Below are 27,469 nucleotides of genomic sequence, written 5' to 3' on the forward strand. Positions count from 1 at the left end.
AGAACCCCTGGGGCCTCCTCCGTGTGTATTTGTTTCAAATCGTAAATTCTTGCTTCCAAGATAGGCTTACAGCCAGCTGATCCAGAGGGTCCCATTTAGGTCATAGTCTAGGGCTTTGAAGGAAAATGATTGTTAAGGTTCCGTCTAACTCCCAAATTCCTGTGATTCGATGACATCAGGATTGTGAATAATCCCGCTGGCCCTGAGCCAGGTTAGGCTGTGCTGCTTCCATCACAAACTTCCTCCCCCTCTTTAGGAAAACAGGCCGGGCCCCATCGGGCACCCTGCTGGCCCTGTCCAGTGGGCATCCTCCAGCCGCAGAGAAACCCGCCCACCAGGGCCCCTGACCCCACCCTCTGCCTTGAAATGTAGGCAGCCCGGAGCTGCGCGGGGGCGCTGGAGCCGAGGCCTGCGGGAGCCGCGGAGGAGGCTGCCAGGGGCGAGGAAGGACGGCGAGGAAGGCGAGCGGCGGCGGTAAGCTGAGTTCTCTGCCTCTCTGCCCGCCCGGCTCCTCTTGTCTCTCTCAAAAGTCTTTCTGGCAAACGGAGCCAAATAGAGGAATGCCTTCACGAGGGACTGACTTTGTAATTCAGGCAAAAAGCGGATTAGCTGGAATCCGAGCCCATAGGGATCCTTCTTTTTGCATCTGCATTTCATTGGGTTAGGCTGAAGCGTTTTGGAGGAGCGAGGGCGGTCAGGGGAGAGACAGGGGGAGGGTTCATTTCTTTGAAGAAGAAATCTCTGCTTGCAGGGTCAAAGGAAAAGTGAAAAGAATCAGAGAAATGCTCTGAAGAGACAATGGGAGCCCTTCATGACTAAGGGGCAAGAAAGTGGAGTCAGCTGCCCTGGCTACTGGTGGCTCTGCGAGCCCGGAGGGTCCAAGGGGGGTGTCGGGCTGCCTCCCTCCCCCAGTGAGCCCAGTAAGAAGCCCAGGCTGGGGATGGTGGGGGTTGCGCGGCGGGTCACTTGCCTTGGAGCTTGGTTACCTAGGTGGGAAGTGCTGGTGATCAAAGGACAAAAGACAGATGGGACTGTCAGAGAAAGGCCCCCAATCCCCAACCCTCCTCCCCCCTTCCCCACGTCCCCCTCATTTCAACTGGTCAGCTTGTTCCCAGGCGTTTTGCGCAGTGTGCAAGTGTGAGGTCCTCTGTAAGGACTTTTCAATTACAAGGAGGAACAGAACATCAATGCTCTTCTTCCTAAGGCACTCTGCAGGGAGCATATTAGGGCTTTCCAAATTTTCAGTTATTATCTGTATTTTCTTAACCTCCCTGGGAGGGAGGGCTGGAGGGAGCCAGGAAAGGAGGAAAACCCACTGAGCTCCCAGGTAACTAGCGAGAAACTTAAATGCAAAGAAGTGTGGAAATGATGATTTTTCTGGAGCTGAAGTTGGATTAATAATAGTGATCTCCGGTGGTGGATTGATGATGGAAAAAAATTAGATTGTGTGTGTGTGTGTGTGTGTGTGTGTGTGCATTTGCAACTCCATGAAGAGATCCTGCAAATACAACTCTGAAGTGGAGTCCCCTCAAAGGTGACTTCCTAGCAGTTCTTGCCCATGGGCAGGAAGACTCATCCTGGGATCTAGACACTGACTTGTCCAGAATCAATATATGACAGCGTGAGCCAGACTAGGTACCTGCAGAGATTTGTGAATATTGAAATAGAAATAGCTCCACACAACCCATCAATTTATTCTACCTGAAGTGTTCTCAGAGACACCAACCTCAAAGCTCTGCATCTCCTCAAGAATAAGTGGTAGCTTCTCTCCGACCAGTGGCTCAGTCTCTGTCCAGACTCCCTTAGACCAACCTAGTTTATTTTGTGATGCCTCCTATCAGATACTCCTGGTGTCTGTGCTACTGTCAGTGGCTTCCTCACACGCTGGCACAGTTCATGCAGCCAGGGAGTAGCTGAGGGACAGCAGTGCTTTGTGCTCACTGAGGAGGAGCTCTGGGACTCGGCTTCATTTCCCTGGGTCATAACATGTTGAGCAGAACCGTGCTCAGTACATTTCAAATTACTGTAACCAGCAGCCCAGCCATACCCAGTGACCATATTGATCTAAGGTTTTTGTAAGTGACTGGCTGGGACTGCAGAACATTTGGGGAAACTTACTGTCCAGGGGAGGCCTGTTACTAATCTGCAAATGGCAGCTTTTCTGGTTATGGGGTTTTATACCAACTGAAGGGCCCCTTTGATGAAGATCATCATTTGGAAGGAGCAGCACCAGCTTCAGGACTTCTGAAGCTTCTAAAATGTGGGCAGGTTATTGTCTATCAGAGAGCCAAGGGGGCAATATTGTTCACAGCAGTGGTGGTGAACTTAGCTCCAGTCGAAATTCAAAGTCCATACACTTCTCAGAGATACTGAGTGCCTGATGGTGAGGAAGGATTTAGGTTTTGAGTTGAAATGTTCAATTTTACTTGGTTATTTGGCATTGTGCATCTGCAGTCTCAGAATAAAATTTCTACTACTGTGAGTGAATTTCAGCTCTGCTCTGATAAGATGGCTAGGATGGACAATGAGTGACCAGAATATTCTATTCATTCATTTTTTTGGTTATTTACTTTGCATGGAAAAATTCTTTTTTTGTTGTTTTTTTTGTTTAAAGATTTTATTTATTTGAGAGAGAGAGAGAGAGAGAGAGAGAATGAGTGGGGAGGAGAGGAAGAAGCAGGCTCCCCATTGAGCAGGGACCCCAATGCAGGGCTCAATCCTAGGACCCCAGGATCATGACCTGAGCCAAAGGCAGATGCTCAAGTGACTGAGCCACCCAGGTGCCCTGAAAATTTCTGTCCATACTTTCAGGCTATAAGCCTCATCTTAGCCAGCCAGCTCACAAAACTGCACGGTAGTCTCAAATCAAACCGGATAAAGGAATGAAGACAAATTTAGACTCATAGAAAGTCAGAATTAGAACCTTAGAGATCATTTGCTCTGGTCCAACCCCAAGTTCAGCCACACGGCCTCCGAATACTGGCTTAGTAGTCTACTTCCATATATAAGAATAGCATATATTCTTGGTGATCTTTTGTTACATTCTCCTGCCCGAGAAACAGATTTTTGGAGAAGAGGGTAAAGCAACAGACAAGCCTCTTGATACCTGAAAAATAACATGTACGACAGAAGGGAAAAGGAAACACATGCAGGCATGCAGCAGGCATTTCATAAACATTTTTTAAAAGATTTTATTCATTTCTTCATGAGAGACACAGAAAGAGGCAGAGACACAGGCAGAGGGAGACACAGGCTCCTCACAGGGAGCCCCATGTGGGACTTGATCCCTGGACTGGGATCATGCCCTGAGCCGAAGGCATCCCTCATAAACATTTTTTAAAGAGATGACTTGGGCAAGTTCTGGTGCCTAGTATGGTTACCCAGACAATACTAACTAACTGTTCTTCCTATAAAACTAATACAATTGTGTGTCTTTAGCAGCTGCCTAACACCATCTGTGCCAACAGCCATGATTCTGAGGGTGACTCTTGGCCAGCAGGCCCAGTTTGGCTACGTGATCCTCCTGACAACATGTATCAGTGGTTTGGAGAGGTTGGTTGGACTGATCTATAAAACCTGATTCCACCCTGAACCTTGGAAGTAACCCACTTCAAGGTCAGGCTGAACCTAGATATGAGGCTATCTTTGTATTCAAAGCCTTTTCTGTTTATTATATGGTCACAAATATTCCATTTATAACCAGACATTAGGGAATCAAAACTGAACTCGTGTCCCAGAGGCTCTTATATCCCTTGGAACTCTTGGGCTTTCCAAACCATACTTCCTCCTAGAGATGCCCTGGGAGGGAGAGCCTGGGGTGTGTGAATCATATTCCTTTAGCCAATGGACGGTGTTTGTGCTGAAGAGTAAGGGGCTCTGGCTGCTTGCTGCTATCACCCTGCACCCCAAGCAACGGTCACCTCTTGGCAATATGCTCTGTCAGGAGCACCTCTTCATTTTGTTCAACAAGCAACTTATATAACATCAGTTCCAGGAAGCCTACATTGACCAGCACCTTACCTCAACAAGAGGGAGCTAGATCTCTGTCCTCCACATTCTACTAAACCCCTTCTTCTGCTGCATTTCACCTTCTATCCCTACCTCCCTGCATACCACAGCACTGATTACATTGTACTGTGATTGCCTAATTACTTGTCTGTCTTGTTCCTAAACTATGAGTTTTTGAGGATAGAACATATTTGTCTTTATACCATAGGGCCTGTGCCTAGTACAGGGTTGGCGCTCAATGAATGTCTGATATTGAATACATAGAGTTGTTAAATATTCACCCATGAATTCAAGAAAGGAGGAAATTAGATTGAGGTGGGGCTTGAGGGAGAGGTGGGTGCGGGGAGGATCTGATAGGTGGCATCCAAGGAGGACACTCAAAGAGGCCCTCAAGCCCCTTTGTTAGAGACCTTTGCATGAACACCTTGATGTCAGCTGAGGTCTTTGCAGGTAGGGAACAGGACACTCAGTAGGGAAGGGAAGCTAAGCCCAGTAACCTGCACTGAGTGATCTAAAAGGAGAAAGACTACCAGTCTACTGGATCTCTTCTGGCTATTTACATTTTGTAAATGGAAAAGAGAAACTTGTCTTATTTTGCCTTGCCATAGCAAAGAGCCAGTGTCTGCCACCTGGGCTGCAGAGAAAAAGGGAAGTTGTTTTTTTTTTTTCTTTTTCTGGGAAGCTCCAGTTTCCTAATTTTTCTCACACAATGTCTCTGGTTTTTAAACATCCATGTGGTCTGCATCAGACAGGTCTTATCAGTAGCAATGGTCTGATCTTCCAGCTGTCTTGGGTGCTAATTCCAGTTTCCTCTGAGAGTTCAGAGTAGCCTTGATATAAGTAGGTCCAGGAAAGGCAAATTAAAAAAAAAAAAAAAAGATTAAAAATAGGATAAAAGGGATACCTGGGTGGCCCAGTGGTTGAGCATCAGCCTTTGGCTCAGGGCATGACCCCGGGGTCCTAAGATCAAGTCCCACATCAAGCTCCCCATGGGGAGCCTGCTTCTGCCTCTTTCTGTGTCTCTGCCTCTCTCTGTGTGTCTCTCATGAATAAATAAATAAAATCTTTTTTAAAAAATAGGATAAAAGACATGACCTAATATCCAGGAAAGAATGGCTCCTATTAATACCGTTCTGTGCATGTAGATAAAAGGTGAGAACTTTTATATCAGTTGTGAAGAATCTGGTTGCAGGTTATCACAACATGTCGACAGGATTTAGGGAACAGTATTTGGTTACTAATGCATGACCACAATGGGGACGCCATAGAGATTAGCATCTTTCTGTCTTGGTAGCTTTTGGTTATTTTTCCAGGGAGAAGCTGTGGACTTTGGTGCTCCCATTGTTGAAGGACACTCATGACAGTCAGTACAGTTGACCTTGCTGTGCACTGGCCATTGCGTAGGGCTTTTGCCTGCTTCTTCTCTAATTGCTATAAAAATTCAGCAAGGTGGGAATGATTGGCCCATTAGAAAATCCAGAAAACCACACATAACTTGTGTGTCATGGAATTTGAAGTTGAGACTCCAGAGGTTACACTCCTTGCACTGTGACGTGCTCCCCTTTTCAAATAGCAACTCTGAGCTCACTGAAAACATTGCAGTCCCACATCAGGACACAGGAAGTAGTGGTGGAAAGAGCATCAGGTTTGAGTCCTGACACTACCTCTCACTAAGTGTCCTGCCTAAGGGCCAAGGCCCTTATGCTTTTTTGAAGTTCAGTTCTCTCATCTGTAAAAACAAGGTAATAACATTGCCTTAAATGATTCAATGGTTGTAAAAGGGTTTCATAAACTAGGCCTGGTACTCAAAGCCCATTGAGCGAGTGGCATTAATCCACAGACAGTTCTCAAAATACACTGCAACATCGCTTTCCTGTGAGCCCAGGAAAACGTGGACAGATTCAGTCATGATACAGTGAGAGCTGCTGATCAGTTTTCTGATTCATGTGTGTTGCAATCTGGAGGTAAACTGAAGAATTATCAAAGTATTTCGTATTTAATTGCCTCACGGTGATGTTTGCTCTAGGGAGTGGGAGGAACATGAGAAACTACCTTTATGCTTAAGTGAGACACTGTTTTAGATTAACATCAGATTGCAGGGTTTGTTTAGATTCAGGCTTTGGGGTTAACATTTTATTGCATTGACTAATTGAGTTAGCTTTTGCCAGCTGAACCTTGTGTTTTCTTCTCAGGGTTATAAGTTCATTCGGAAAGGGCTTCTTTTGTTCTTATCCTGAAAGGAGGCAGGATGGACTTCTATTTTCTTAGACCTACAGCCAACACTCCCTTATTTCCTCCAAATAACCAGGATTACCTGGCAGAGGGTGGACATGGAGTAGATGACACTGCTCGGCGTAGATTTTTCTGAGTAGCCAGGTTAAATTCATGTAACTTAGACACAAATTACACACCTATATTCTGAAGCTGTTTTGGAGAGTGTTCGGCCCTGAGTAACTAGTGAGATGGGTGGGAGATATTCTATTCACCTCATTGGAATGGATCAATTTATATAAGAAACAGACTCTTGGGATCCCTGGGTGGCGCAGCGGTTTGGCGCCTGCCTTTGGCCCAGGGCGCGATTCTGGAGACCCGGGATCGAATCCCACATCGGGCTCCCGGTGCATGGAGCCTGCTTCTCCCTCTGCCTGTGTCTCTGCCTCTCTCTCTCTCTCTGTGACTATCATAAAATAAATAAAAATTAAAAAAAAAAAAAAAAAAAAAGAAACAGACTCTTTCACTTGGCCCCTAGTTATAAAAGCAGTTGATTAAAGAAGAGAGAAACTAAATTTTGACACACAGAAAATTAAGTATTGAAAAGTTAAGAACTGTTTACATGAGAGTTTTTGAAAATGGTTTTTATTCTGAGATCATGGCCTTTGGAAAAAGCAGAACCTGGATAGGCAAGACCAAGGCTACGGGGCTAGTGGCTCCTGTCCTGGCTCCACTGGGAGCCAGCAAAGGTGAGTTTCGGTGGGGACCAGCCACCTTTCTTTCTTTCTTTTTTTCTTTCTTACTTTCTTTCTTTCTTTCTTTCTTTCTTTCTTTCTTTCTTTCTTTCTTTCTCTTTCTTTCTTTCTTTCTTTCTTTCTTTCTTTCTTTCTTTCTTTCTTTTTTATACATTATCTTATTTTATTCAAATACCAGTCTGATCACATATGGTCCAAGAACACTCAAATAATAAGCCACATAGAAAGAGATGTTAAAGATTGGTCTTCAAACATTATAGCCAATGATGCCACGCTTGCCTATGATCTCGCCGACATAAAACCATATCCACACCTCGGTGGCCACCAAACCATTCAGCAGAGCTTCCTTAACTGTGAGCTGTTTGAAGCTACCAGTTTGAGCACTCTTGACTATTTTTTTCAAGCTCTGAATAGCTGTAGGGATCTCAGCAGGGGTTGGAGGAACCAGCTCAACCCTGGCATAGTGCCAAAATGTGGCCAATCCAGACTTCGAGTAAGTCACAGGAGCGTTCACTAGCGCCGGACGGAGCCTTCTCGGTGAGGTTATGGACAAACTGGGCCATGGTTCCAGGAGGGACGTTCCACCAGCCACCTTTCTAATGCCCGGGTCCTCCTGCCATCTCACCCCCTCCCTTGCCCTGACTCTAGAGACATGCCTTTGGTCTTCCAAGAAGTTATTCTTTTGACCACTTCTTTTCTAATTTGTTGGCATCCATTCTGGGCCATAGTGGTTGAGGGGTGGAAGGAGGGTGTTGTTTGTTTTAAAGCCATGAGTCACTTTAGAGTATTGGTATTCTTGGAGACTGACTCTCTCTTACTCAGATTTCCAGAGAGAAGCTTTGCAAAGTAATAATAAATGGAGGATCTCCTTTACCAAAGATTAGGGTAGCAAACCTTGCACACGGTGTAAAATTTGATCATAGTATCAACTTACTTTTGTCTTTCTCTTGCAATGTCCCTCCTCCTCTAGCTTGCTCATATTTCTGCCTTTTTCTTTCTGGCAAGAGTAAAAACTAGAGTGCTCGAGTTCTTTTTTTTTTTTTTTTAAAGATTTTATTTATTTGTTCATGAGAGTCACACAGAAAGAGAGGCAGAGACACAGGCAGAGGGAGAAGCAGGCTCCATGCAGGGAGCCCGATGCGGGCCTGATCCCGGGACTCCAGGATCACACCCTGGGCCGAAGGCAGGCTCCAAACTGCTAAGCCACCTGGGGATCCCAAGTGCTTGAGTTCTATACCAGCTGGGGCAATTGCATGGTTTGTACCTAGAACCACAGAACTTGACTGAGGGACCATATGTGTATAGTTCTTTTATTGCAGATTACTTTCACATCTGTGGTTGTGTGTAAATCAAAGTACTTATATGCATTTATAAGTGTTTCACAGTTTACATCTATTATATCATTTGTTCCCACAACAGCAGAAACCACAGAATGTCAGCCCTGGAGTAAACCTCATGAATCTAGCCCACTCGGTCCTGCATTCCTGGGAACTGATTTTATGTCTCAAAATATAGATGCTTTGAGAAGGGCAGTGTATCAATTTTTATTCAGTCATTCTAACCTTATGTGAATGAGCATGTCAGTCCCTTTTCAGAGGGTAGATTTTTAAGGGGAAAGATGGAGAAGGTAGGATAGTAGAGGGAAAGGGTAATGCAGAGGGACATGGTGGGCTCCTGGAGGGGCTCAGTCAGTTAAATGTTCGTCTCTTGATTTCAACTCAGGTCATGATCTCAGGGTTGTGAGATTGAGCCCTGAGTCCAGGCTTGAGGTTCTCTCTCTCCCCCCTCACTCCCTCCCACCCCAACTTGCACATGCAGGCACATGTGCTGCACTCTCTCAAACAAATACATTTTTATTATTTTTTTAATTAATTAATTAATTAATTTATTTATTTATGATAGTCATACAGAGAGAGAGAGAGAGAGGCAGAGACACAGGCAGAGGGAGAAGCAGGCTCCATGCACCGGGAGCCCGACGTGGGATTTGATCCCGGGTCTCCAGGATCGCGCCCTGGGCCAAAGGCAGGCGCCAAACCGCTGCGCCACCCAGGGATCCCACAAATACATTTTTAAAAAGGGGGAGGGAACGTGTGAAGGCACTGGGGACAACAGTTCATCCACAGGTCCTTCCTCCAAGTGTCATGCTGCTGTCCCAGGGGCTTCCCCTAGTGCAGACTCAACAGCTATGAATGGGTGCCCATCACTCAGCTTCCCCCCAAGTTAGCACTGCAGAAATGAACACTGAGTTTCTGGCTGGCCTACCATTGCTTTCTCAGCCACATGGCACACTTCCTCTAGCAGAGTAACCCCCTCCATGGTTACCAGTCCATTGTTCTCATTTTTCCCTGGAACAGTCATCATTCAAGGTTGTTCAGAACAGCCGGGGAACAGAGTCACTCTATTGCCATAGCCAGCAGGACCTAACACAGCTTCCAGACAGGAAGGTCAGAGATGTTCTGGAAGCAGACGAGGCTTCTGCACATGGATGTGCAGGCTATATCCCGCACAAGGATTCCCACCCATGCATCCTTGAAATCCAGGCCAGGCTTTATTTGCCAGGCCATGTGTCCTGTTTTTTTTTAATTTGCACAGATTCTTTGTCAATATGCCAAGCTCTGTGTCTGTTGAACTCCAGCTACCAGAGAGGGTGCCTTTTGCAAATCTGCAGAAATCAACTTTGTGTGCTAGCATGGGCCTGCTACGCCTGGGGCCCTGGGACCTTGGGGACCACAGGCCTTATGGCCATTCCACCTCACTCTCACACAGCGATGTTTTTCAGTGACTTAGGGATTCCAGTCTAACAAAAGTGAAACAAAAGAAAACAAAAGAAAAACATGGTTTTTCTTTTTTCTTCCTTCTTTCCTTCCTTCCTCCCTTCCTTCCTCCCTCTTACTCCCTTGCTTTTTTAGTTCTCTAATTCTGAGAACTATGAAATAGAGCAAAAGGAAGGGAACACAGAAAAAAATAACAAGTTGTCTTGCATTTATAAAATGAGCCTTGAAGGACTTCTTACACTTACTCCTCTCATCTCACCTCCCCTCCTCACCTTAACCCCAAGGCATTCCCGCCTTCCGTGGCAGCCCGTGGCTCACAGCGTGGAAGCCTGGCACTGGCTGGCCCCACGGACTCAGTCTGAGTCCCTGTTTCTGGTATTCACTTTGTTTTTTGTCCAGGCACTGCCCCCAGACCTCTACACCCACCTCTTTAACGAAGGCAAAACAAGGACACATTTTTTTCCTCCTCTCCTCCTTCTCCCTTGTCTTTGGACTGCACTGCTTGTCTGCTGGCGGGATGACTCATTTCTTTGTCATCCTCTTACCCCATTTGGCCTGTCCGGATGCTTGCATTGTCTTTGTGCAGCAGGATGGAGCTATTGCCTTGTTTGAGATTGCCACTGACCCAGCCCGTGGCCTAGCAAGGCCCCCAAAAGTGGAGGAAGATAAAGACTGCTAGGACAGAGACTATCTCAAACTCTCCCAGGAGCAGAGGACAGAAGTAGACTCCTTTGCCCCTTATGCCCCTGAGTTGCCAAGGGTTTGCACATGGTGCAGCTGTAGGAACTGCTAGGGAAGCCCTAAGTCATGCTCTGCCCCCCATCTGGTCCTGCTTCCCCATTTATCAGGGGATGCAAATGTGTTAATGCTGCACATCATCTCACCTGGCAATTTTCCAAAATGTAGAATTGTGTTCCCGTCAGAAGAACCCAGAGGTCTTTTTTTTTTTTTTAAGACCTTGAATTATTAAAGTAAAACAATATCTTGGTGGGCATCCAGAGAAAAACCAACCCCCTGATCTTGGGCTGTCGAGTTGACTGAAAAATTGAAAGGCCTGGGTGGTTTGACAGGCAACAGGAATAAGGGTTAAGTTCCCTATTGATTGGTGGCTCATTGTTTCATTCAGAATTCCTTCATAATGTCCTGAGAGCTTAGAGGTCCCCCTAATCTCAAGGTTTGGCCAAGATAATAAAGGATGGGACAAGCTTTATGCGATTGTGAAACAGGATTAACATTGGAAAGGAAGGGGAGGAATGCATTCAAGAAGATGTATTTTAAAAGGTTAATTTTAAATGGGATGAAATTAAGAAGAGAAATTTAAAAGGGCTTTGGCAAATTTTGAGAAAGAGGAAATCCAGAGCAGTTTCCTGTGATCAGAAGAGACCACTAAGTGTCCTTGTTTCTGATGGCCTCAACTTCTGAAACTTCCTCCTCTGAGTGAGAAAAGGGCCCCCAAAGAGCACAGCAAATTAGAACAGAGGCCCAGGGATCCCTGGGTGGTGCAGTGGTTTGGCGCCTGCCTTTGGCCCAGGGCGCGATCCTGGAAGACCCGGGATCGAATCCCACATCGGGCTCCCGGTGCATGGAGCCTGCTTCTCCCTCTGCCTGTGTCTCTGCGCCTCTCTCTCTCTCTGTGACTATCATAAATAAAAAATAAAAATAAAAAAAAAATAGAACAGAGGCCCAGATCTTGCCCTCTTTCAGGTTGCTTCACAATGGGGGGCAAGGGCTGTGCTGATTGGCAAGACTGCCCTCTGAGCTGTGTTTTCTTGTTGGAATCCTATTGACCAGTCCCTGCTGCTCTCTCCCCACCCCCTCCTCCATTCGCCCTGTTCACCCCTCCACTGCCTGTCCCCAGCAGCCCCAGAAGAAGCAATGGGGCACAGAGTCCTCCCACTGCCCCCACTCATCCTTTCTTTTTCACCCTTGCTCTGAAGGGGGCCTGTGGCCAGTGAGGGGAAGGCCACTTCCAACAGGGACCTTCTTTGCAAAGAAACAAAGAAGGAGCCAGAGCCAGGCCAGGATGAAGGTCCTGGAAGCCTCTGATCTGAGAGGTCCCTGAGGATCCTTGCAATGGGGGGAGGGGTGGGACCAAACATTGTTGTGACTGAAGGGAAATGAGTCAAGGGAAGAAATGCCCGGATTTAATTCTTGTGGATAAAGGAGTGAGTGGGCCTGCCAGACCACAAAATAAAACCCCGACCAACTAACCTAGTTTAAGCTTCTGAGGGTAAAATCACTGGGGAAAGGCACATGGAAAGTGGGAATTCTAGGTCCAGGAAGATCTTAGTCTAACTACCAAAACCCAGATGCCTCCATTCCTTTCCGCCTTTCTGCCAGTCTGCACCCTGCCCAGCCTGTCTACAAAACAAGAGACAGACGTTCCAAGGGAGAAGTGGGGAGGGTGAGAGCTGGTGCAGAGGAGCATTCCCTGTGGTGGACAAAGAGGCATGGAAATTATAAGTGGAAGAACTGAGGTGATCTGAGGTAGGTTGGCTCTGTGATGTGCTGGCAGTAGAATCCCTATGGTGTCCCCTGAAAAAGTTTCAAAGGGGACATTTCTGTGGTTCCATCTAGTTGACCGCAGGGCGGGAATTCACTTGGAGGAAACCGAGGTAGGATCCTGGGTCTCCAGGCTGCTATTGGCACTAGAGATGGTCCCACTATTCAGCCCGCAGAGATCTCTGGGCAAGATGACCTCCTAGCCACCCGTGTCCATTGATGGATGAATGGATAAACAAAATGTGGTCTATACAGACAACAAAATATTACTCAGCTTTAAAAAAGGAGGAAAAAAAATAAAAAAAAAAATAAAAAAAAAATAAAAAAGGAGGAGATTCAGGGATGTCTGGGTGGCTCAGTCAGTTGAGCATCCAACTCTTGATCTCAGCCCAGGTTTGGATCTCAGGGTCGTGAGTTCAAGCCCCACATTGGGCTCCATGGTGGGTATGGAGCCTACTTTATGAAGAAAAGGTGGGGGAGGATTCTGACATATGGCTCCACATGGATGAATTTTGAGAACAGTATGCAAAGTGAAATGAGCCAGTCACAAAAGGACATGTACTACATAATTCCACCTATATGATCCCACGTCATAGTCATAAAGACAGAAAGTATTCTACTTTCTGGTGGTTGCCAGGGGAATGGGGAGTTATTGCTTAGATGGGGTACAGAGTTTCAGTTTGAGAAGATAACAAAGCTCTGGAGAGGAATGGTAGTGATGGTTGCATGACAATATGAATGCACTTAATGCCACTAAACTGGCATTTATCTGCACATAAAAATGGTTAAGATGGTAACTTTTGTGTATTTTACCACAATACAAAAATATATACAATTAAAAAAATCTTCCAGACATTTGTGGCATTTCCTTCTGTGGGACCTGATGCTAGAGGGACTGGCCATGATCAAGTCATAGGTTCTTGAACTTTGCCATGCTCCTTGATCTCTCAATCACATGATTAAGCTTTTTTCCCTTCTTCTTCCAGAATTTAAGGGACACTCTAAAGGAATGATGAATACAATGAGGAGAGAGCTAGTGTGCATGCTGCTGCTTTGTGGAGCAGCCCTCACCTTGCCCAGCCAGGTAGGTGTGCAGTTCAGGTGTGTGCCCCCACCCCTGGAGCCTGCGTGCCCTCAGTGGGCTCAGGCGCCCCAAGGTGGGGTCAGCAGTCACAGAGCATGGTGCACCCACTCCTCCCTGGGTAGGATTCTTGGGATTCAGGGTTCTGGGGGCAGAACCTTAGGCCATTCTTCTGATTTGGGTAAATAGTTCTTAATTCCACTGCACTGCCTTGGCTGCCTTCTTTGGAGCTGTTCTTAAAGAATGTGTTTGAATTCATCCAGAAAGTATTTAGAAAAGGAGGTGCACAAGCCGTGAGCCATGGAAGCTGGCGAGTTGCCCTATGCTGTTTACTATCTTTGTTTTTTTTAATTTTTATTTATTTATGATAGTCACACACACAGAGAGAGAGAGAGAGAGAGAGAGGCAGAGACACAGGCAGAGGGAGAAGCAGGCTCCATGCACCGGGAGCCCGACGTGGGATTTGATCCCGGGTCTCCAGGATCGCGCCCTGGACCAAAGGCAGGCGCCAAACCGCTGTGCCACCCAGGGATCCCGTGCTGTTTACTATCTAATTGGGATAGAAGCTATGCTATGGACATGCTCTCCAAATATGCCCAGCAAGCGAGGGTATCACGTCAGGCCCAATGAGCAGTACTTGCACAGTGAGACTTTAGAGAAGAGAGTTGGGGTTGGCTAAATGGAGGGGTTGGGGGAGGGCTACAACTTCACCAAACACTTGTGGCTGTTTCAGTTTAGAATAGAATTTAAAAATTTAGTTCAGTCACACTAGCCACGTTTCAAGTGCTCAGTCGCCACGTGTGACTCATGGCTGTGGTATTGGACAGCACAGGTAGGAGAGATTTTCATCACTTAGAAAGTTATTTTGGCATCACTGGTCTAGAAGGGGAGGGAGAATGAGAAAAGAAGCAGGAAGCAGATGTTGCTCCTGGGGCCAGCGACCTGAGGGGGATCCTTCGGGACAGGTGGCATCGGATTGGTGGGTGCCTGGGTGGTCTCTAGATCGACCAACTTTATTCTTAAGACACCAGCGGGTGCTGATCCTTCCTCCACCCCTGGTTGCTCTGCAGGAAATCCACATACGATTCAGAAGAGGAGCCAGATCTTACAGAGGTAAGGTGAAGCTGATGTGGAAGGGGGTCAGGGCAAGAGGCCACGGGGTCAGGGCTTAGGCGCTCAGGTGCTCTGGGCTCTGGTGGGGATTTCTCTTCCACCACACTCAGCCTACGTAAGCTGTGTAAAGGTGGAATTCTGCAGAGATGCCTGGGTCACTCGCCACTTCCCACACCCATTTACTCATTCACCGAGTTAGCTAAGGCCAGCTTCTTTTTTATTTTTATTTTTTAAGATTTTATTTATTTATTCATGAGAGATACACAGAGAGGGAGGCAGAGACCCAGGCAGAGGGAGAAGCAGGCTCCCGGTGGGGAGCCTGATGCGGGACTCGATCCCAGGACCTTGGGGTCATGACCTGAGCCGAATGCAGATGCTCAACCACTGAGCCACTCAGGCGCCTCTAAGGCCAGATTCTGAGAGGATGGGAACAGGTGTGCCCTCAAGGAGTCAGACTGTTGGGGAGTCACAGAGCTGCTGGGAGCCCCTCAGCTCAATGGCCCAAAGCCCTGTTACACAGGTGAGAAAACAGAGCCAGAGACTGAGCACCTTGCCCAAGGCCACACCACAGCCAGGCTGCAGATGTGCTGGTCCTCTGTGGTCCCCATCTCACCTGAGTCCACCTGGCACCTTTGTTAACTGCCATCTCTGTGCTTCCATATGTTCTGGTTTGTGAAACCAGGCTAACAACCCGGGTTACCTCACAGAAGTTCCACAGATGTGGAAAGGCTTTCATTCCATGAAACCATGCCTACAGTGGACTCTAGAAGCCTGAGGAACATCCCCATGAGCATTAGGTAGGAGTCCAAAAATAAAACATGCTGGCAGCCAGAGTGCAGTGACTCTGGTGAAGAACTCTGGGCCCAGCTTCAAATCGCAAGCTACCTTCATCTTTGGCTTTGCAACACCTCTTTCAAAGTGGAAGTTTCCCCAGAGTGAGTTATGCTGTAACTTTTTTTTTCTTTTTCTTTTCTTTTCTTTTTTTTTTTTTTTTGAGAAAGAGAGCGCATGCGCACACGTGTGGGGGGGAAGGGGCAGAAGGAGGGAAGAAAGAATTTTAAGCAGGCTCCACACCCAGCTTGGGCCCCAACATGGGAGCTCAACCCAAGACCCTGAGATCATGACCTGAGTCAAAACCAAGAGTTGGACGCTTAACTGAGCAACCAGGGTGCCCCAATGCTATACTTTTTTTTTTTTTTTAAGATTTTATTTATTTATTTGTGAGAGACACACAGAGAGGCAGAGACACAGGCAGAGGGAGAAGCAGCCCCCCTGCAGGGAGCCCGATGTGGGACTCAATCCCAGGACCCCAGGATCATGACCTGAGCCACAGGCAGACGCTCAACCACTGAACCACCCAGGTGCCCCAATGCTATACCCTTAGTGCCTTCACTGTTAGATAGCACAGCATTTCTGACAGGGTATCGTGGCCCCAGTGGACCCGCAAAAGAAAAAACATTATTTACAATGAGCATGTGTCACTTCTTTAGTTGATGAAAAGTTAAAGATTTTTTTTTAAGTTTTTATTTATTTATTCATGAGAGAGAGAGAGAGAGAGAGAGAGGTGGAGACACGAGCAGAGGGAGAAGCAGGCTCCATGCAGGGAGCCTCACGTGGGACTCGATCCCAGGTCTCCAGGATCACGCCCTGGGCCGAAGGCAGGCACCAAACTGCTGAGCCACCCAGGGATCCCAGTTAAAGATTTCTTAAGTTGGCATTCTGCTTTGCAAACAGAGACAAAGAGGGCAAGAATATCAATGGGAGTACTTAGATCATTTTCATTATATCAAAAATCCTAGTGAGAGCAGCACATTCCTCACACAGACTAACATGTCAGTTTTCTTTCTTTTGGGCGAGCAATGCGTCATTTTGGTGTGGTAATACTCAATGTGCATCAAAATCTCTGGTAGGCAGTTATATACATGTGCATATTTTTGATGAATTAATATGGAAAATGAGGGGTGCCTGGGTGGCTCAGTCAGTTGGGTATCTGCCTTCAGCTCAGATCATAATCCCGGGACCCAGGATGGAGCCTTGAAATGGAGCACCCTGCTCAGCGGGGAGCCTGCCTTTTGTTCCATCTGCCTCTCCCTCTGCTCCTGCTCTCCCTCCCCTCCTTTCTATCAAATAAATAAAATCTTAAAATAAAAATGAAATGAAATAAAAAATCAGAGTATTACTTAGTAAATGTATTTTGTTTTGTTAAAGATTTTATTTATTCATGAGAGACAGAGAGAGAGAGAGAGAGAGAGAGGCAGAGACACAGGCAGAGGGAGAAGCAGGCTCCATGCAGGGAGCCCGATGTGGGACTCGATCCTGGGTCTCTGGGATCAGGCCCTGGGCTGAAGGCAGGTGCTAAACTGCTGAGCCACCTGGGCTGCCCTGTATTTTGTTTTTTTTTGTTTTGTGGTTCTAAGTGGATGAAGCATCTTATTTTTTATTTTGGGGTATTTTATATTTTCTTTTTAAAAAAATTTTATATAAATTCAGTTAATTAACATATAATGTATTATTGGTTTCAGAGGTAGAGTCAGTGATTCATCCATCTTGTATAATACCCAGTACTCATTATATCACCTACCCTCCTTAATGTCCATCACCCAGTTACCCCATCCCCTCACCCCCCTCCCCTGTAGCGACTCTCAGTTTGTTTCCTATGATTAAAAAGGTTTCTTAAGGTTTGTCTCCCTCTCTGATTTCATCTTGTTTAACTTTTCCTTCCCTTCCCCTATGATCCTATTTTGTTTCTTAAATTCCACATATGACTGCGATCTTTTGATAATTGTCTCTCAGGCTGACTTACTTCACTTAGCATAATATCCTCTAGTTCCAGGACGCCTGGGTGGCTCAGTGATGGAGTGTGGGCCTTTTGCTCAGGGCGTGATCCCAGGGTCCTGGATCGAGTCCCTCATCTGGTTCCTGCAGGGGGCCTGCTTCTCCCTCTGCCCGTGTCTCTGCCTCTCTCTGTGTGTCGCTCATGAATAAATAAAATCTTAAAAAATCCTCTAGTTCCATCTATGTGGTTGCAAATGGCAAGGCTTCATCTTTTGATGGCAGTGTAGCATTCCATCAGTAAATGTATTTTGATAGATAAATGCTTCCAAGATGAGGGCCCATCCAAGGAGAAACAATAAAGGGGTCTCAGGTGACAGGTTGTTAGGTGCGTGCTATCCCCCAGCTGGCAGCGAGGGGAGATGAGGGATGGGTCGTGCTACAGGTGTGCGGGGCTTCCCCTTGGCCTCGGGGGCGGGGCGTCAGTGTGGGGAGCGGGCCCTGCAGCGTTGCGCCCGCCCGTCTGCCGTCACAGGGAGCTGCAGAGACGAGAAGACCCAGACGCAGTACGGGCCGAGCGAGTCGTGGCTGCGGCCGGGCCTGCGGGGCAACCGCGTGGAGTACTGCCGGTGCGCGGGCGGCCGCCCGCAGTGCCACTCGGTGCCCGTCAGAGGTACGTGCCCCCCCACCTTAGCCCGCCGCGGAGGTGCCCGCCGGGGAGAGAGCCTCTGGGGCCTGGCCTCAGTTTCCCCGTCTGTCAGAGGTGGGAGTGGCCGCGCCTACCTGGGTTTGCTGAGAGAAGGAAACGAGCTCATTCTGCAAACTGCCTGGGATAGCGCCCGGCCCGCCGAGCTCACCCTTAAAACTAACTCCTCTGCGGTTCCTGGAGCTACTTGGGGGGTGACTAGGGGCCTCCTGGGTTTTCCGGGACAGGTTGCAGCGAGCCGAGGTGCTTTAACGGCGGGACGTGCCGGCAGGCCCTGTATTTCGCGGATTTCGTGTGCCAGTGTCCGGAGGGGTTCCTGGGGAAACGCTGTGAAATAGGTGAGGCGGGGGCGGGGGCGGGGGCGGGGCGGGGGGGGGGCGAGGAGAGGGGCGGAGGCCCAGACCTTCCCAGAAAGGGGAGGAAGGGCGTGTGACCCGGGCGGGGACAGGGAAGCAGCTCCGGAGGGCTGCGCCCCCGGGCAGGGCCTTGGGGGCCCCGGAGTCGCCCTGCCACGGTCCCCGGGGCCCCGGCCCCCACCTGCTCTGCGCGGGCAGCGGCTTCCGCAGCGGGCCCGCCTGGCCGCAGGAGCGCGTGGGGGCCCCGCGGGAGAACCCAGTGACGGGGGCTCACGTGTGAGGTGTCCCGTGTCCCGCGTCCCGTCAGATGCCGGTGCCACCTGCTACAAGGACCAGGGCATCACCTACAGGGGCACGTGGAGCACGGCAGAGAGCGGGGCCGAGTGTGCCAACTGGAACAGCAGCGCGCTGGCCCTGAAGCCCTACAGTGCGCGGAGGCCCCACGCCGTCCGGCTGGGCCTCGGGAGCCACAATTACTGCAGGTGCGCCCCTGCCTTCTCGCTGGCCGCCTCCCGGGAGAGCCTGGCCTCCGGGAGGAGGCCCGCAGCGGGGAGGAAGCCTAGTGCGGGTCAGCCGGGGCTCCCCAGAGAAGCCCCCGACCTTTGCCCCCGGTCAGCGGTCTGTGTCCCCCACCCGCTCCAAGCCGCCCGGCCGGGCGCTGGAAGCCTGAGGTCCGCAGGGAGGACCTGCAAACCCGCTCGGACGCTGCCGACGGGAGGCGGAGTTCCTTCGCGACTCTCGCTCGCCAGGCGTTCCCCAGACCGCACGAGGCGACCACAGGATGGAGGATGATCTCCTTTAAGTAAAGTCCGGTTGCCGATCTGAACCACAGCTATAAAAGCTCTTCACAGCAGCATCTCCATGAGTGTCCGAGGAGATACTGGGCCAAGTTAACACCTAGAACTAACCTCACAGGCCGCCCCTTGTCGACCCGGCTCCCAGACAGGCCTCCTTAAACCATACTTGGTCTCCGAATGAAGACAATAACTAAGTCATACTTCCACCAAACACGATCCAGCTATCCCGGGCGCGCACGAAAGGGCACTGACCTCTTCCCCAAAAGAGGAGGCAAAGTCCTTGGGGCTGAGATGGAGGCTTCATTTTTCACCTCCCCTGGCCTTCCCTGGCTACTTTTTCAGAAACCCTGATGGAGACTTACGGCCCTGGTGCTACGTGTTCAAGGCAGGGAAGTACAGCACTGAGTTCTGCAGCACGCCGGCCTGCCCCAAGGGTGAGTGCAGCCTCCCACCTTCCCCCAAGCAGCCGGGGAGTAGAGTCTAAAAGGACACAGCTGACAGTGTTTCTACAACTCTGGAGGCAAAACAGTAGGCTGGGGGATGGGGGTGTGTGTGTCATCATTTTGGCTGCAGAGGGAAGAAAGGCTGCAGACTTAGGTCCTCACCCAGGCCCGGCCTCTAACAAGCTGTTTGACCTTGAACTGGTCTCTTTACCCCTCTGCCCATCCATGTCCTCGTGTACAAAGGAGAAGAAGGGCTGCTGTGGTGGTTTCTAGTCCTTCTGAGGATGGATGGAGATTCTCCCTCTTGTGATTGACAGGCCTATTTCTCAGTCTCTCTTTCTCTGAGATGTTTAATATGAGAAAATTTCCCAAATTGAAAAATACTGAGTTATAAAAAAGCACCATGAATTCTGTGGTGCTTTTATAAATAATGATATCACAATAGTATAAAAATATGTCTTAAAGTTCTAAATATTCATATACAGTAATATACATCCTGTCTATGGGTAAGTCTGACATACCCGTGAATTTGAGGACTCCTTACAGTAATTCTAAAGCCTCTTCTCCTGTCCCCGGAGTGGTAAATTGGGACTCAGCTGGTCTAGGTGGTCTTAAAGATTGCTTTATTTATAGTGGTATATTCTGCCAATTTCAAAAAGGAGAAGAAGGGTAAAATGGGGCAAATCAGTGAAAATAGGCAGCATCCGTAGGTGCATATTCTCTCTTCCTGCTCAAGCCCAACAAACCATCCAGAGCGGTTTGAAAATCTGAAACATTAGGGCCTGCTGACATGTCCCCCCATTGAAGAATCTTGGTTCACCACAATGTGTCAAATATAAACAAGGAAATCCCCAATTACTTTCAAAGCAGCTCCAGCAATAATCGCTATTAACAGGGCCTAGACCCCTTCCTGCTGAACATGAGCAAACCCTTGGGATCCCTCGACACAGAAACCTAGGAAGCCACATCCAACTGGTGAAAGTTGCCCAGCAGATGAAAGCCATTTACCATCCCTACATACAGGGCTTGGAGGAGGAAAGAGGGGAGGTGGGATGGCGTCACATCCCTCTTACAGGGAAGCCTGGCTGCCTTCATCCTCTCAGGTCGGCAGCCCCACGCAGGCCCTGCTGCAAACCCTGATGTGCCTGCTGTTGTATTTAATTGGTTTTGTTTCAGTTTGAGATCCCTTTTGTTCCAGAAAAAAATGAGGACTGCTACTTTGGAAAAGGGTTAGCATACCGTGGCACCTACAGCTTCACTACATCTGGTACCCCCTGCCTCCCGTGGAATTCCAGGGTCCTCGCAGGCAAGTTCTACACAACATGGAAGACCAATGCCCAGGCACTGGGCCTGGGCAACCACAATTACTGTCGGTATGTAGCACAGGGTCTGTGGGGTTCATATCTGGGCAGAAGCAGGAATGGGTTGTGGGATGGAGGAAGATTTCATACCTAAGGTTCTATGAAAGACCTAGTGGGTGGGAAGGAACCATGAAGCTCAGTCACACCTCTTCACTTGCTAGAATAACACCTATTATGAAGAGTGAAGTTCACCAGTTTATCACTCTTATATAGCACCTTTTGTCTGTTTTCCTATGGACCTTTCTCCCAGTGAATCATGAGTGTCCTCACAGCACAGCTCACTGTTCCTTCCAACATCTCTGTGACATGAGAATGTTATGTTGCTGATAGAAAGACAAAATTAGGGGTACCTGTGTGGCTCAGTCAGTTGGGCATCTGTTTTCAACTCAGGTCATGGTCCCAGGGTCCTAGGACCCAGCCCCGCATTCAGCTCCCTGTTCAGGAGAGAGCCTGCTTCTCCCACTCCGGCTCCCCCTGCTTGTGTGTTCTCTCTCTCTCTCTGTCAAATAAGTGAATAAAATCTTAAAAAAAAAAAAAAAAATTAAAGTTGTTTTTCCCTGGTGAGATCTCTGACAGAGCCAAGTTCAGAACTCAGGACCCTCTTTCTGAGCTCACTGTTTTGCCACTGGTTTATTGAGCCTCCTTCCTCTCTCACATGGCTTGTTATGTGACTGAAAATCTCAAACTCTCTTATCATCTAGGAACCCAGATGGGGATGCCAAGCCATGGTGCCACGTGCTGAAGGACCGCAAGTTGACATGGGAATACTGTGACGTGCCCCAGTGCTGTAAGGGCTAGCCTTTGGCATCTCCCGCTGCCCAGCCTCCCTTGACCATTTCCTCTGCCACTTCCTGTGTCTTCACAGCTGCCTGGTTTGGGCTGTATAGCTCCTAGATTTTCAGGAAGGCGTTGGTGGGGAGGGGCGTTTCATGACTGAAGCAATGGTAGGATGACAACACTCTGGGCAGGTGTTCACTCCCCATGCATAAGCTTGATGCAGAGGAGAAAAAAAAAAAAAAGAGAGAGAGAGAGAGAACTTGCCAATTTCTTTTAGAATTCACTAGGCTCTAAATTTCTCTCTCCAGATGCCTTTATAATTATTGATGATGGGTTCCTGGGGAGAATGCAGGAGGCTAGCTCACATATATGGCTCCCTAGAAAACAAAGTGCTCTCATAGCGCTCTCCTGACAATATGGTGAGAGGCAGTCTTCCTATCTTTTAGTTTACTGATGAGGAAAGCAGCTCCGAAGTCACGAGGCCTGCCCAAGCCCACTGGGCTCCGAGAGGTGGAGCTCAGTCTGATCCCACATCCTCTGACTTCACAGTCTGTACTCCTGCTGTGAACTCTTCCACCGTACTCACAGACCCCATTTAACACAAGGGAACTGGGCTGGTGGGAATGGAAGACAATGAGAAAATTCAAGTTGGCACATTTTGCTGAAAGACCTTAGTTTAGAAATTGTCTGAGAACAGATTATTACTCAATTCCTGTGAACGCACATATTTGCCAGAAGGTTTCTCAAGGGACATATTATGTACCTGGGCAGGTAAGACACAAACTACCAATGGATTCACAACGAAGGCCATGCATGGGGAGTCGTCGGTGAGCAGTATTAGTAAGCTCGCTCAGGTCCTGGTGGGCTGGGCGTGTTAGGAAAGCTCCACAAGGAGGCAGGATTTCACCTAGGCCTTGAAGGATGGGCAAGGTGGAGTAGACAGAAAAGAAATGGGGTAGACGTTCTCCAGGAGGGACCTACAGGGCTGCATTATTTCTGAAGCTGGGAGGCCAGTGCAGGAAAAAACTAGGGGTAATGAAGCGTAGCAGAAAGATCCCATTTGGAGTCAGACAAATGTGGGTTCTAATCCAGATGCTGCTGGGACCTTGGGCAAAAATTTCCCAGCCTCTCGGAAGTTCAGTGTTGTGAGGGTTAGAGAGAGTGCGTGTACAGCGGTACGCAGTATGTACAAGCCAGGGTTTTATTACCATGGAGACTGTTCTCTCTGCATAACCTGGAGAGGTGCCTGTAGAAACTGGGGCTTGCAAGAGAGGAAACGAGGGTAGGTGCTCAGGGAACACACCTGAGGACTGCAGGGCTGATCGCCCTTCTCTGCCCTTTCCTCTCCCAGCCACCTGTGGCCTGAGACACTACAAGCAGCCACAGTTTCGCATTAAAGGAGGGCTCTACGCAGACATCACCTCTCACCCATGGCAGGCTGCCATCTTTGTCAAGAACAGGAGGTCACCAGGAGAGAGGTTTTTTTGTGGGGGAATACTGATCAGTTCCTGCTGGGTCCTGTCTGCCGCGCACTGTTTCCAGGAGAGGTAGGGACTTCAGAGACCCAGCAGGTCTCCCTAGACTTTGGGGCCCGTCAAAAGAAGCCTCACAGCAAGCAGAGCATCCTAAGGCTGTTTGTCCTTTAGGTATCCTCCCCACCAGCTGAAGGTGGTCTTGGGCAGAACATACCGAGAGGTCCCTGGAGAGAAGGAGCAGAAATTTGAAGTAGAAAAGTACATCACCCATAAGGAATTTGATGATGACACTTACAACAATGATATTGGTAAGGTGTCATGCTCCCCTGCTCCGGAGGTCACCACACGTGTATCTGCACCTCGTGCTTCCACACTCTCGCCCTCTCCTTCGTCTTCCTCCCCTCAAATCAGACGAGCATCACATGGAGTTATTCTCTTCTGGCTTTCCTGCCAGCACTGCTGAAATTGCAGTCGGATTCGCTACACTGTGCCCAGGAGAGCGACGCTGTCCGCACTGCCTGTCTCCCCGAAGCCGACCTGCAGCTGCCCGACTGGACAGAATGTGAGCTGTCTGGCTACGGAAAACACGAGGCGTGTAAGTGGAAGGAGGTCTCGGCCCCACCCTGTCTGTCTGCAGGACAGCAGGGACTAGTTATTGAGAGGAAAAAGTCACAAGAACGTTCTAGCCCCGGCTCAGGCACGGATGCTGTGTAAATGTAGGCAAGTTCCTTGCAGGCATCACCTGCCTTTCCCACTTCACAGAGGGTCACTGTGCAGGTCAAGACAGATGTGAATAGTACCAGTGCTTTGAAGGGCTTGAGATTTCAGGAAGGTTCTGATAAGGAGTAGAGTACAGTAATGAAGGGGTGTGGGGGGTTCTTGGACTCTCTGGTCAGGTAGGCCTCAGTCCAAGCTCTAGGTCTGCAGGTCTGCACCTTGTAGCAGTGTGACCCGGGACGTGGGTTTTTATTTTACACTGCTCCACACCTTGATCCCCTCACTGGTAACGTGGGTAGAACTACCTACCTCCTTAGATCACGAGAATTAAGTGACAGTGGGTCAAGCCAGTGGTTTTCAGCCCCCACGAAGACAATGGCAATGTCTGGAGGCATTTTTGAATATTACAACTCAGGATGGAGATTTATACTAGCAGTTAGTGAGTAGAAGCAAGGGAGGCTGCCAAACATGTACAATGCACAAGACAGCCCCCATCAAAAAATTATCTGGCCCCAAATGTCAATAGCGCTGCTACTGAGAAACCATGTGCTAACCTCTATACTAATTTTTGTTGGTCAAAACAATATTGACAATATTTTGCAGGCTTCAACCTCATCTATGTGAAAGCTTGATACAAGTTAGCCATTAGTAGAAAAGTTGGCTTCTTCCTTCTAAAAGGTTTACAAATAACTTTCCCTAAACCCAAAAGATATTTTCCCTTCTTGTTTCAGCTTCTCCTTTCTATTCTGAGCGGCTGAAGGAGGCTCATGTCAGGCTGTACCCATCTAGCCGCTGCACATCACGGCATTTGTTTAACAAAACCATTACGAACAATATGCTGTGTGCCGGAGACACACGGAGTGGTGGAAACCAAGCAAACCTGCACGACGCCTGCCAGGTAAACATGAGGGCCTCGCTGTACTCTGAGCACACCCCAGGGTGGCCCATGTTCCTTGGCCAACAGGTTCAGAACCAAGAAAAAAGAGCCAGAACGGAATGATTTCATCTTGGTGAGGCGCTAGAGATTCTAGATGAGGGCTTCAAACAAGTAGCACAATCAAAGAAAGATCAAAGTTACCCAAACTTAAGAAATCTCAACTGCAGGAAATTTCCCCAGTGTCTACACCGGAAACTCCACCTGCTTCAGGGCTTCCTGTAAGCCCAGGCAATTGATCAACTATTGAGGTCATGGGTAAAGCAACACAAATTAAGCAGTTCTTGACTTCTGGAGGTACTGGGGGAAATTGGAACCAGCTGTGTAGATGGCGGGGGGGGGGGGGGGGGGGGGGGGGTGGGGATTGCAGCTTACTGGGAAGGATGACCCAGATGATTTGTGAGAAATAAGTTTTAAAAACTCATAGCAAAAAAAATGAAAAAATAAAAAAATAAACAAAAAAATAAACAAAAACTCATAGCAGCCCTCATAGGAGGTTTTTCACCTGGGGAAGCAAACTAGTTCAGGTCTGTGTTGGCACCCTTATCAGTCAGTGCTTCTATTTCATAACAAGGCACCTGTAAGGGACACACACGGCCTGTGGTATTAGGACCTAAATAGTAACCACAACACCAATACTGATGAGACATTTTCAAGCCTGCAGGGGCTGGGGGTTAGAAGGAAAGCAAAAAGAAGGAAGCGGGGCTCTTGCATTGAAGACTTTGTGGGCTTTGTTCTAACAAATTAAATCGAACCCACATTTTCCCTCAGTTCCTTGACAATGTTTGTCCCTCTTTGGTTTCTTCAGAAACCTCAGCTGTACTCCTCGCTAGACAGTAAAAAGGTGGTATGCAAAGTGAAACCATGATCTGCAAGCTTCAAGTTGAAAACAAAAACAAGAAATCATTTTGATTCAATGAGACAATAACAGCCAACAAGTACCAAGAGTCCTTCAAAATGTCATACATTGTTCTCAGAGCTTTTCATGCTTTCTCCCATTTATTCCCCTAACAACCTCATAGGGTAGATAGTATGATCTCTATCTCGGAGATAAGAGTACTGAAGCACAGTTAGCCTAAGGCCACATGGTTTGTAAGTGGTAGAGTTAAAAGGAGGGTTGTGGCCTGAAACATCTGAGCAATTATCTCCATTCTACTTTGCAATGTAGATACAACCAAATCCTCTACAGGATCAAGATCATTGAGATAAAAATTCCCCTCTCTGAAATAAGTACTTTGAAGAATACAATCTCAGCAATACAAATATTCACCCTAACTTCCGCCCAAGAGTCTGTGTTTTTTGCAACACCTGAAGTGTTTTCTGTATTGCAGGGTGACTCAGGTGGCCCCTTGGTGTGCATGAAGGACAACCGCATGACCTTGGTTGGCATCATCAGCTGGGGCATTGGCTGTGGACAGAAAGATGTTCCAGGTATATATACCAAGGTTACTAATTACCTAGACTGGATTCAAGACAACATGCAACTGTGACCAAGGACATTGAATTCCCTGAAATCATGGGAGACCCTGCTTCCTCCACTTCAGAAGACACATCAAACCGGAGTGCTTCTTCACAGAGCTGAGCCATCACACAGTGTAAGTGGGTGGCAGGGCAGGGAAAACCCAGAGGAGAGGGGAGAGGATAGGTTTTCATAGGTACTTCCCATTTTTAGAAGTTTTCAGGGCTTAAGATCTGATTTCAGAATGTCTGTCAGCCAAGACGACGGATAAATGCCAACCCCTCCTGGAAAACCACCCTGGAGGGCAGAAGAGAGGTAGAACAAAAGCCCCACCTCCTGATCTGTCAACATGAGAAGCTTTGGAAGTGGGATCACAAAGATAAAAGCATGTCTCAGTAAAAAAATAACTAGGTCCTTCAGGAATGAAGGATTGCTTTAGAAATGGAATGTCTATTTATAGGTCACAAGGAAGCCGACAGGGGCCTCCTAATAAGGGATGGGCTGGCTGGCCAGATCATGTTCCTCAACACCACCTTTTAAATCAAGTATTTGGCTTTTCCCTTTCTCCACTCTACAGCTCTTGGAAAGAAATATTTTTGTGTATAGTGTAAATCTTTTTCTATTAAACTTTATAATAAAATGGAAGACTTGTATCATTTTAATAACTGATAAACTAGGCTTTAGTATATTTATATCTGTTTTTACTTTGTTGCCACACCCATGTATCATACTGTGCTGAAATAAATTGATTATTTTTCACACATTTTCCCAAATCAGAGTGGGCTTTTTTTTTTAAAGATTTTATTTATTCATGAGAGACACACAGAGAGAGGCAGAGACATAGGCAGAGGGATACGTCTCCGTGTAAGTAGCCCGATGCGGGACTTGATCCCAGATCTGGGGATCTCGCCCTGAGCCGAAGGCAGACACTCAACCACTGAGCCACCCAGGTGTCCCAGAGTGGGATAATTTTGTTACACTTGCAATATCTCATGGCTTATTTATTGTTACAGTCACATTTTTAAAAGCATTTCAAATGTTTCCTCTCATTTGTTTGGCATATACAGATTATTGTATACAATGTTTGGTTGCTATAGAGTAAAAAGGGGGAAGAAGGCAGTTCTTGGTTTGGCAGGAAAATAAGGCACTAAAGAAACACTAAGGTAGAATGGAGATGGATCACAAAACGGTGAAGAGAAACTTTTACTGAGTTTCAGTTGCAGGAAGT

The 27,469-nt window shown here is 47.9% G+C and overlaps 1 protein-coding gene and 1 pseudogene across 1 annotated transcript; one reads left to right on the forward strand and one right to left on the reverse strand.

Moving 5' to 3' along the window:
• Nucleotides 1-308: 308 nt before the first annotated feature.
• On the forward strand, nt 309-27,004 carry PLAT (plasminogen activator, tissue type). Its single transcript, XM_038559941.1, has 14 exons — nt 309-474; nt 13,237-13,334; nt 14,402-14,444; nt 17,752-17,889; nt 18,150-18,260; nt 18,586-18,760; nt 19,418-19,509; nt 20,717-20,891; nt 21,581-21,666; nt 23,008-23,203; nt 23,303-23,439; nt 23,586-23,726; nt 24,580-24,746; nt 26,114-27,004. The coding sequence occupies exons 2-14, from the start codon at nt 13,260-13,262 to the stop codon at nt 26,270-26,272; spliced, it is 1,695 nt and encodes a 564-aa protein (XP_038415869.1). The 5' UTR covers nt 309-474; nt 13,237-13,259; the 3' UTR covers nt 26,273-27,004.
• LOC100685534 lies at nt 7,118-7,537 on the reverse strand (annotated as a pseudogene).
• Nucleotides 27,005-27,469: the final 465 nt, after the last annotated feature.

Source organism: Canis lupus, chromosome 16 (genome assembly GCF_011100685.1).
Source record: "Canis lupus familiaris isolate Mischka breed German Shepherd chromosome 16, alternate assembly UU_Cfam_GSD_1.0, whole genome shotgun sequence".
NCBI lineage: Eukaryota > Metazoa > Chordata > Mammalia > Carnivora > Canidae > Canis > Canis lupus.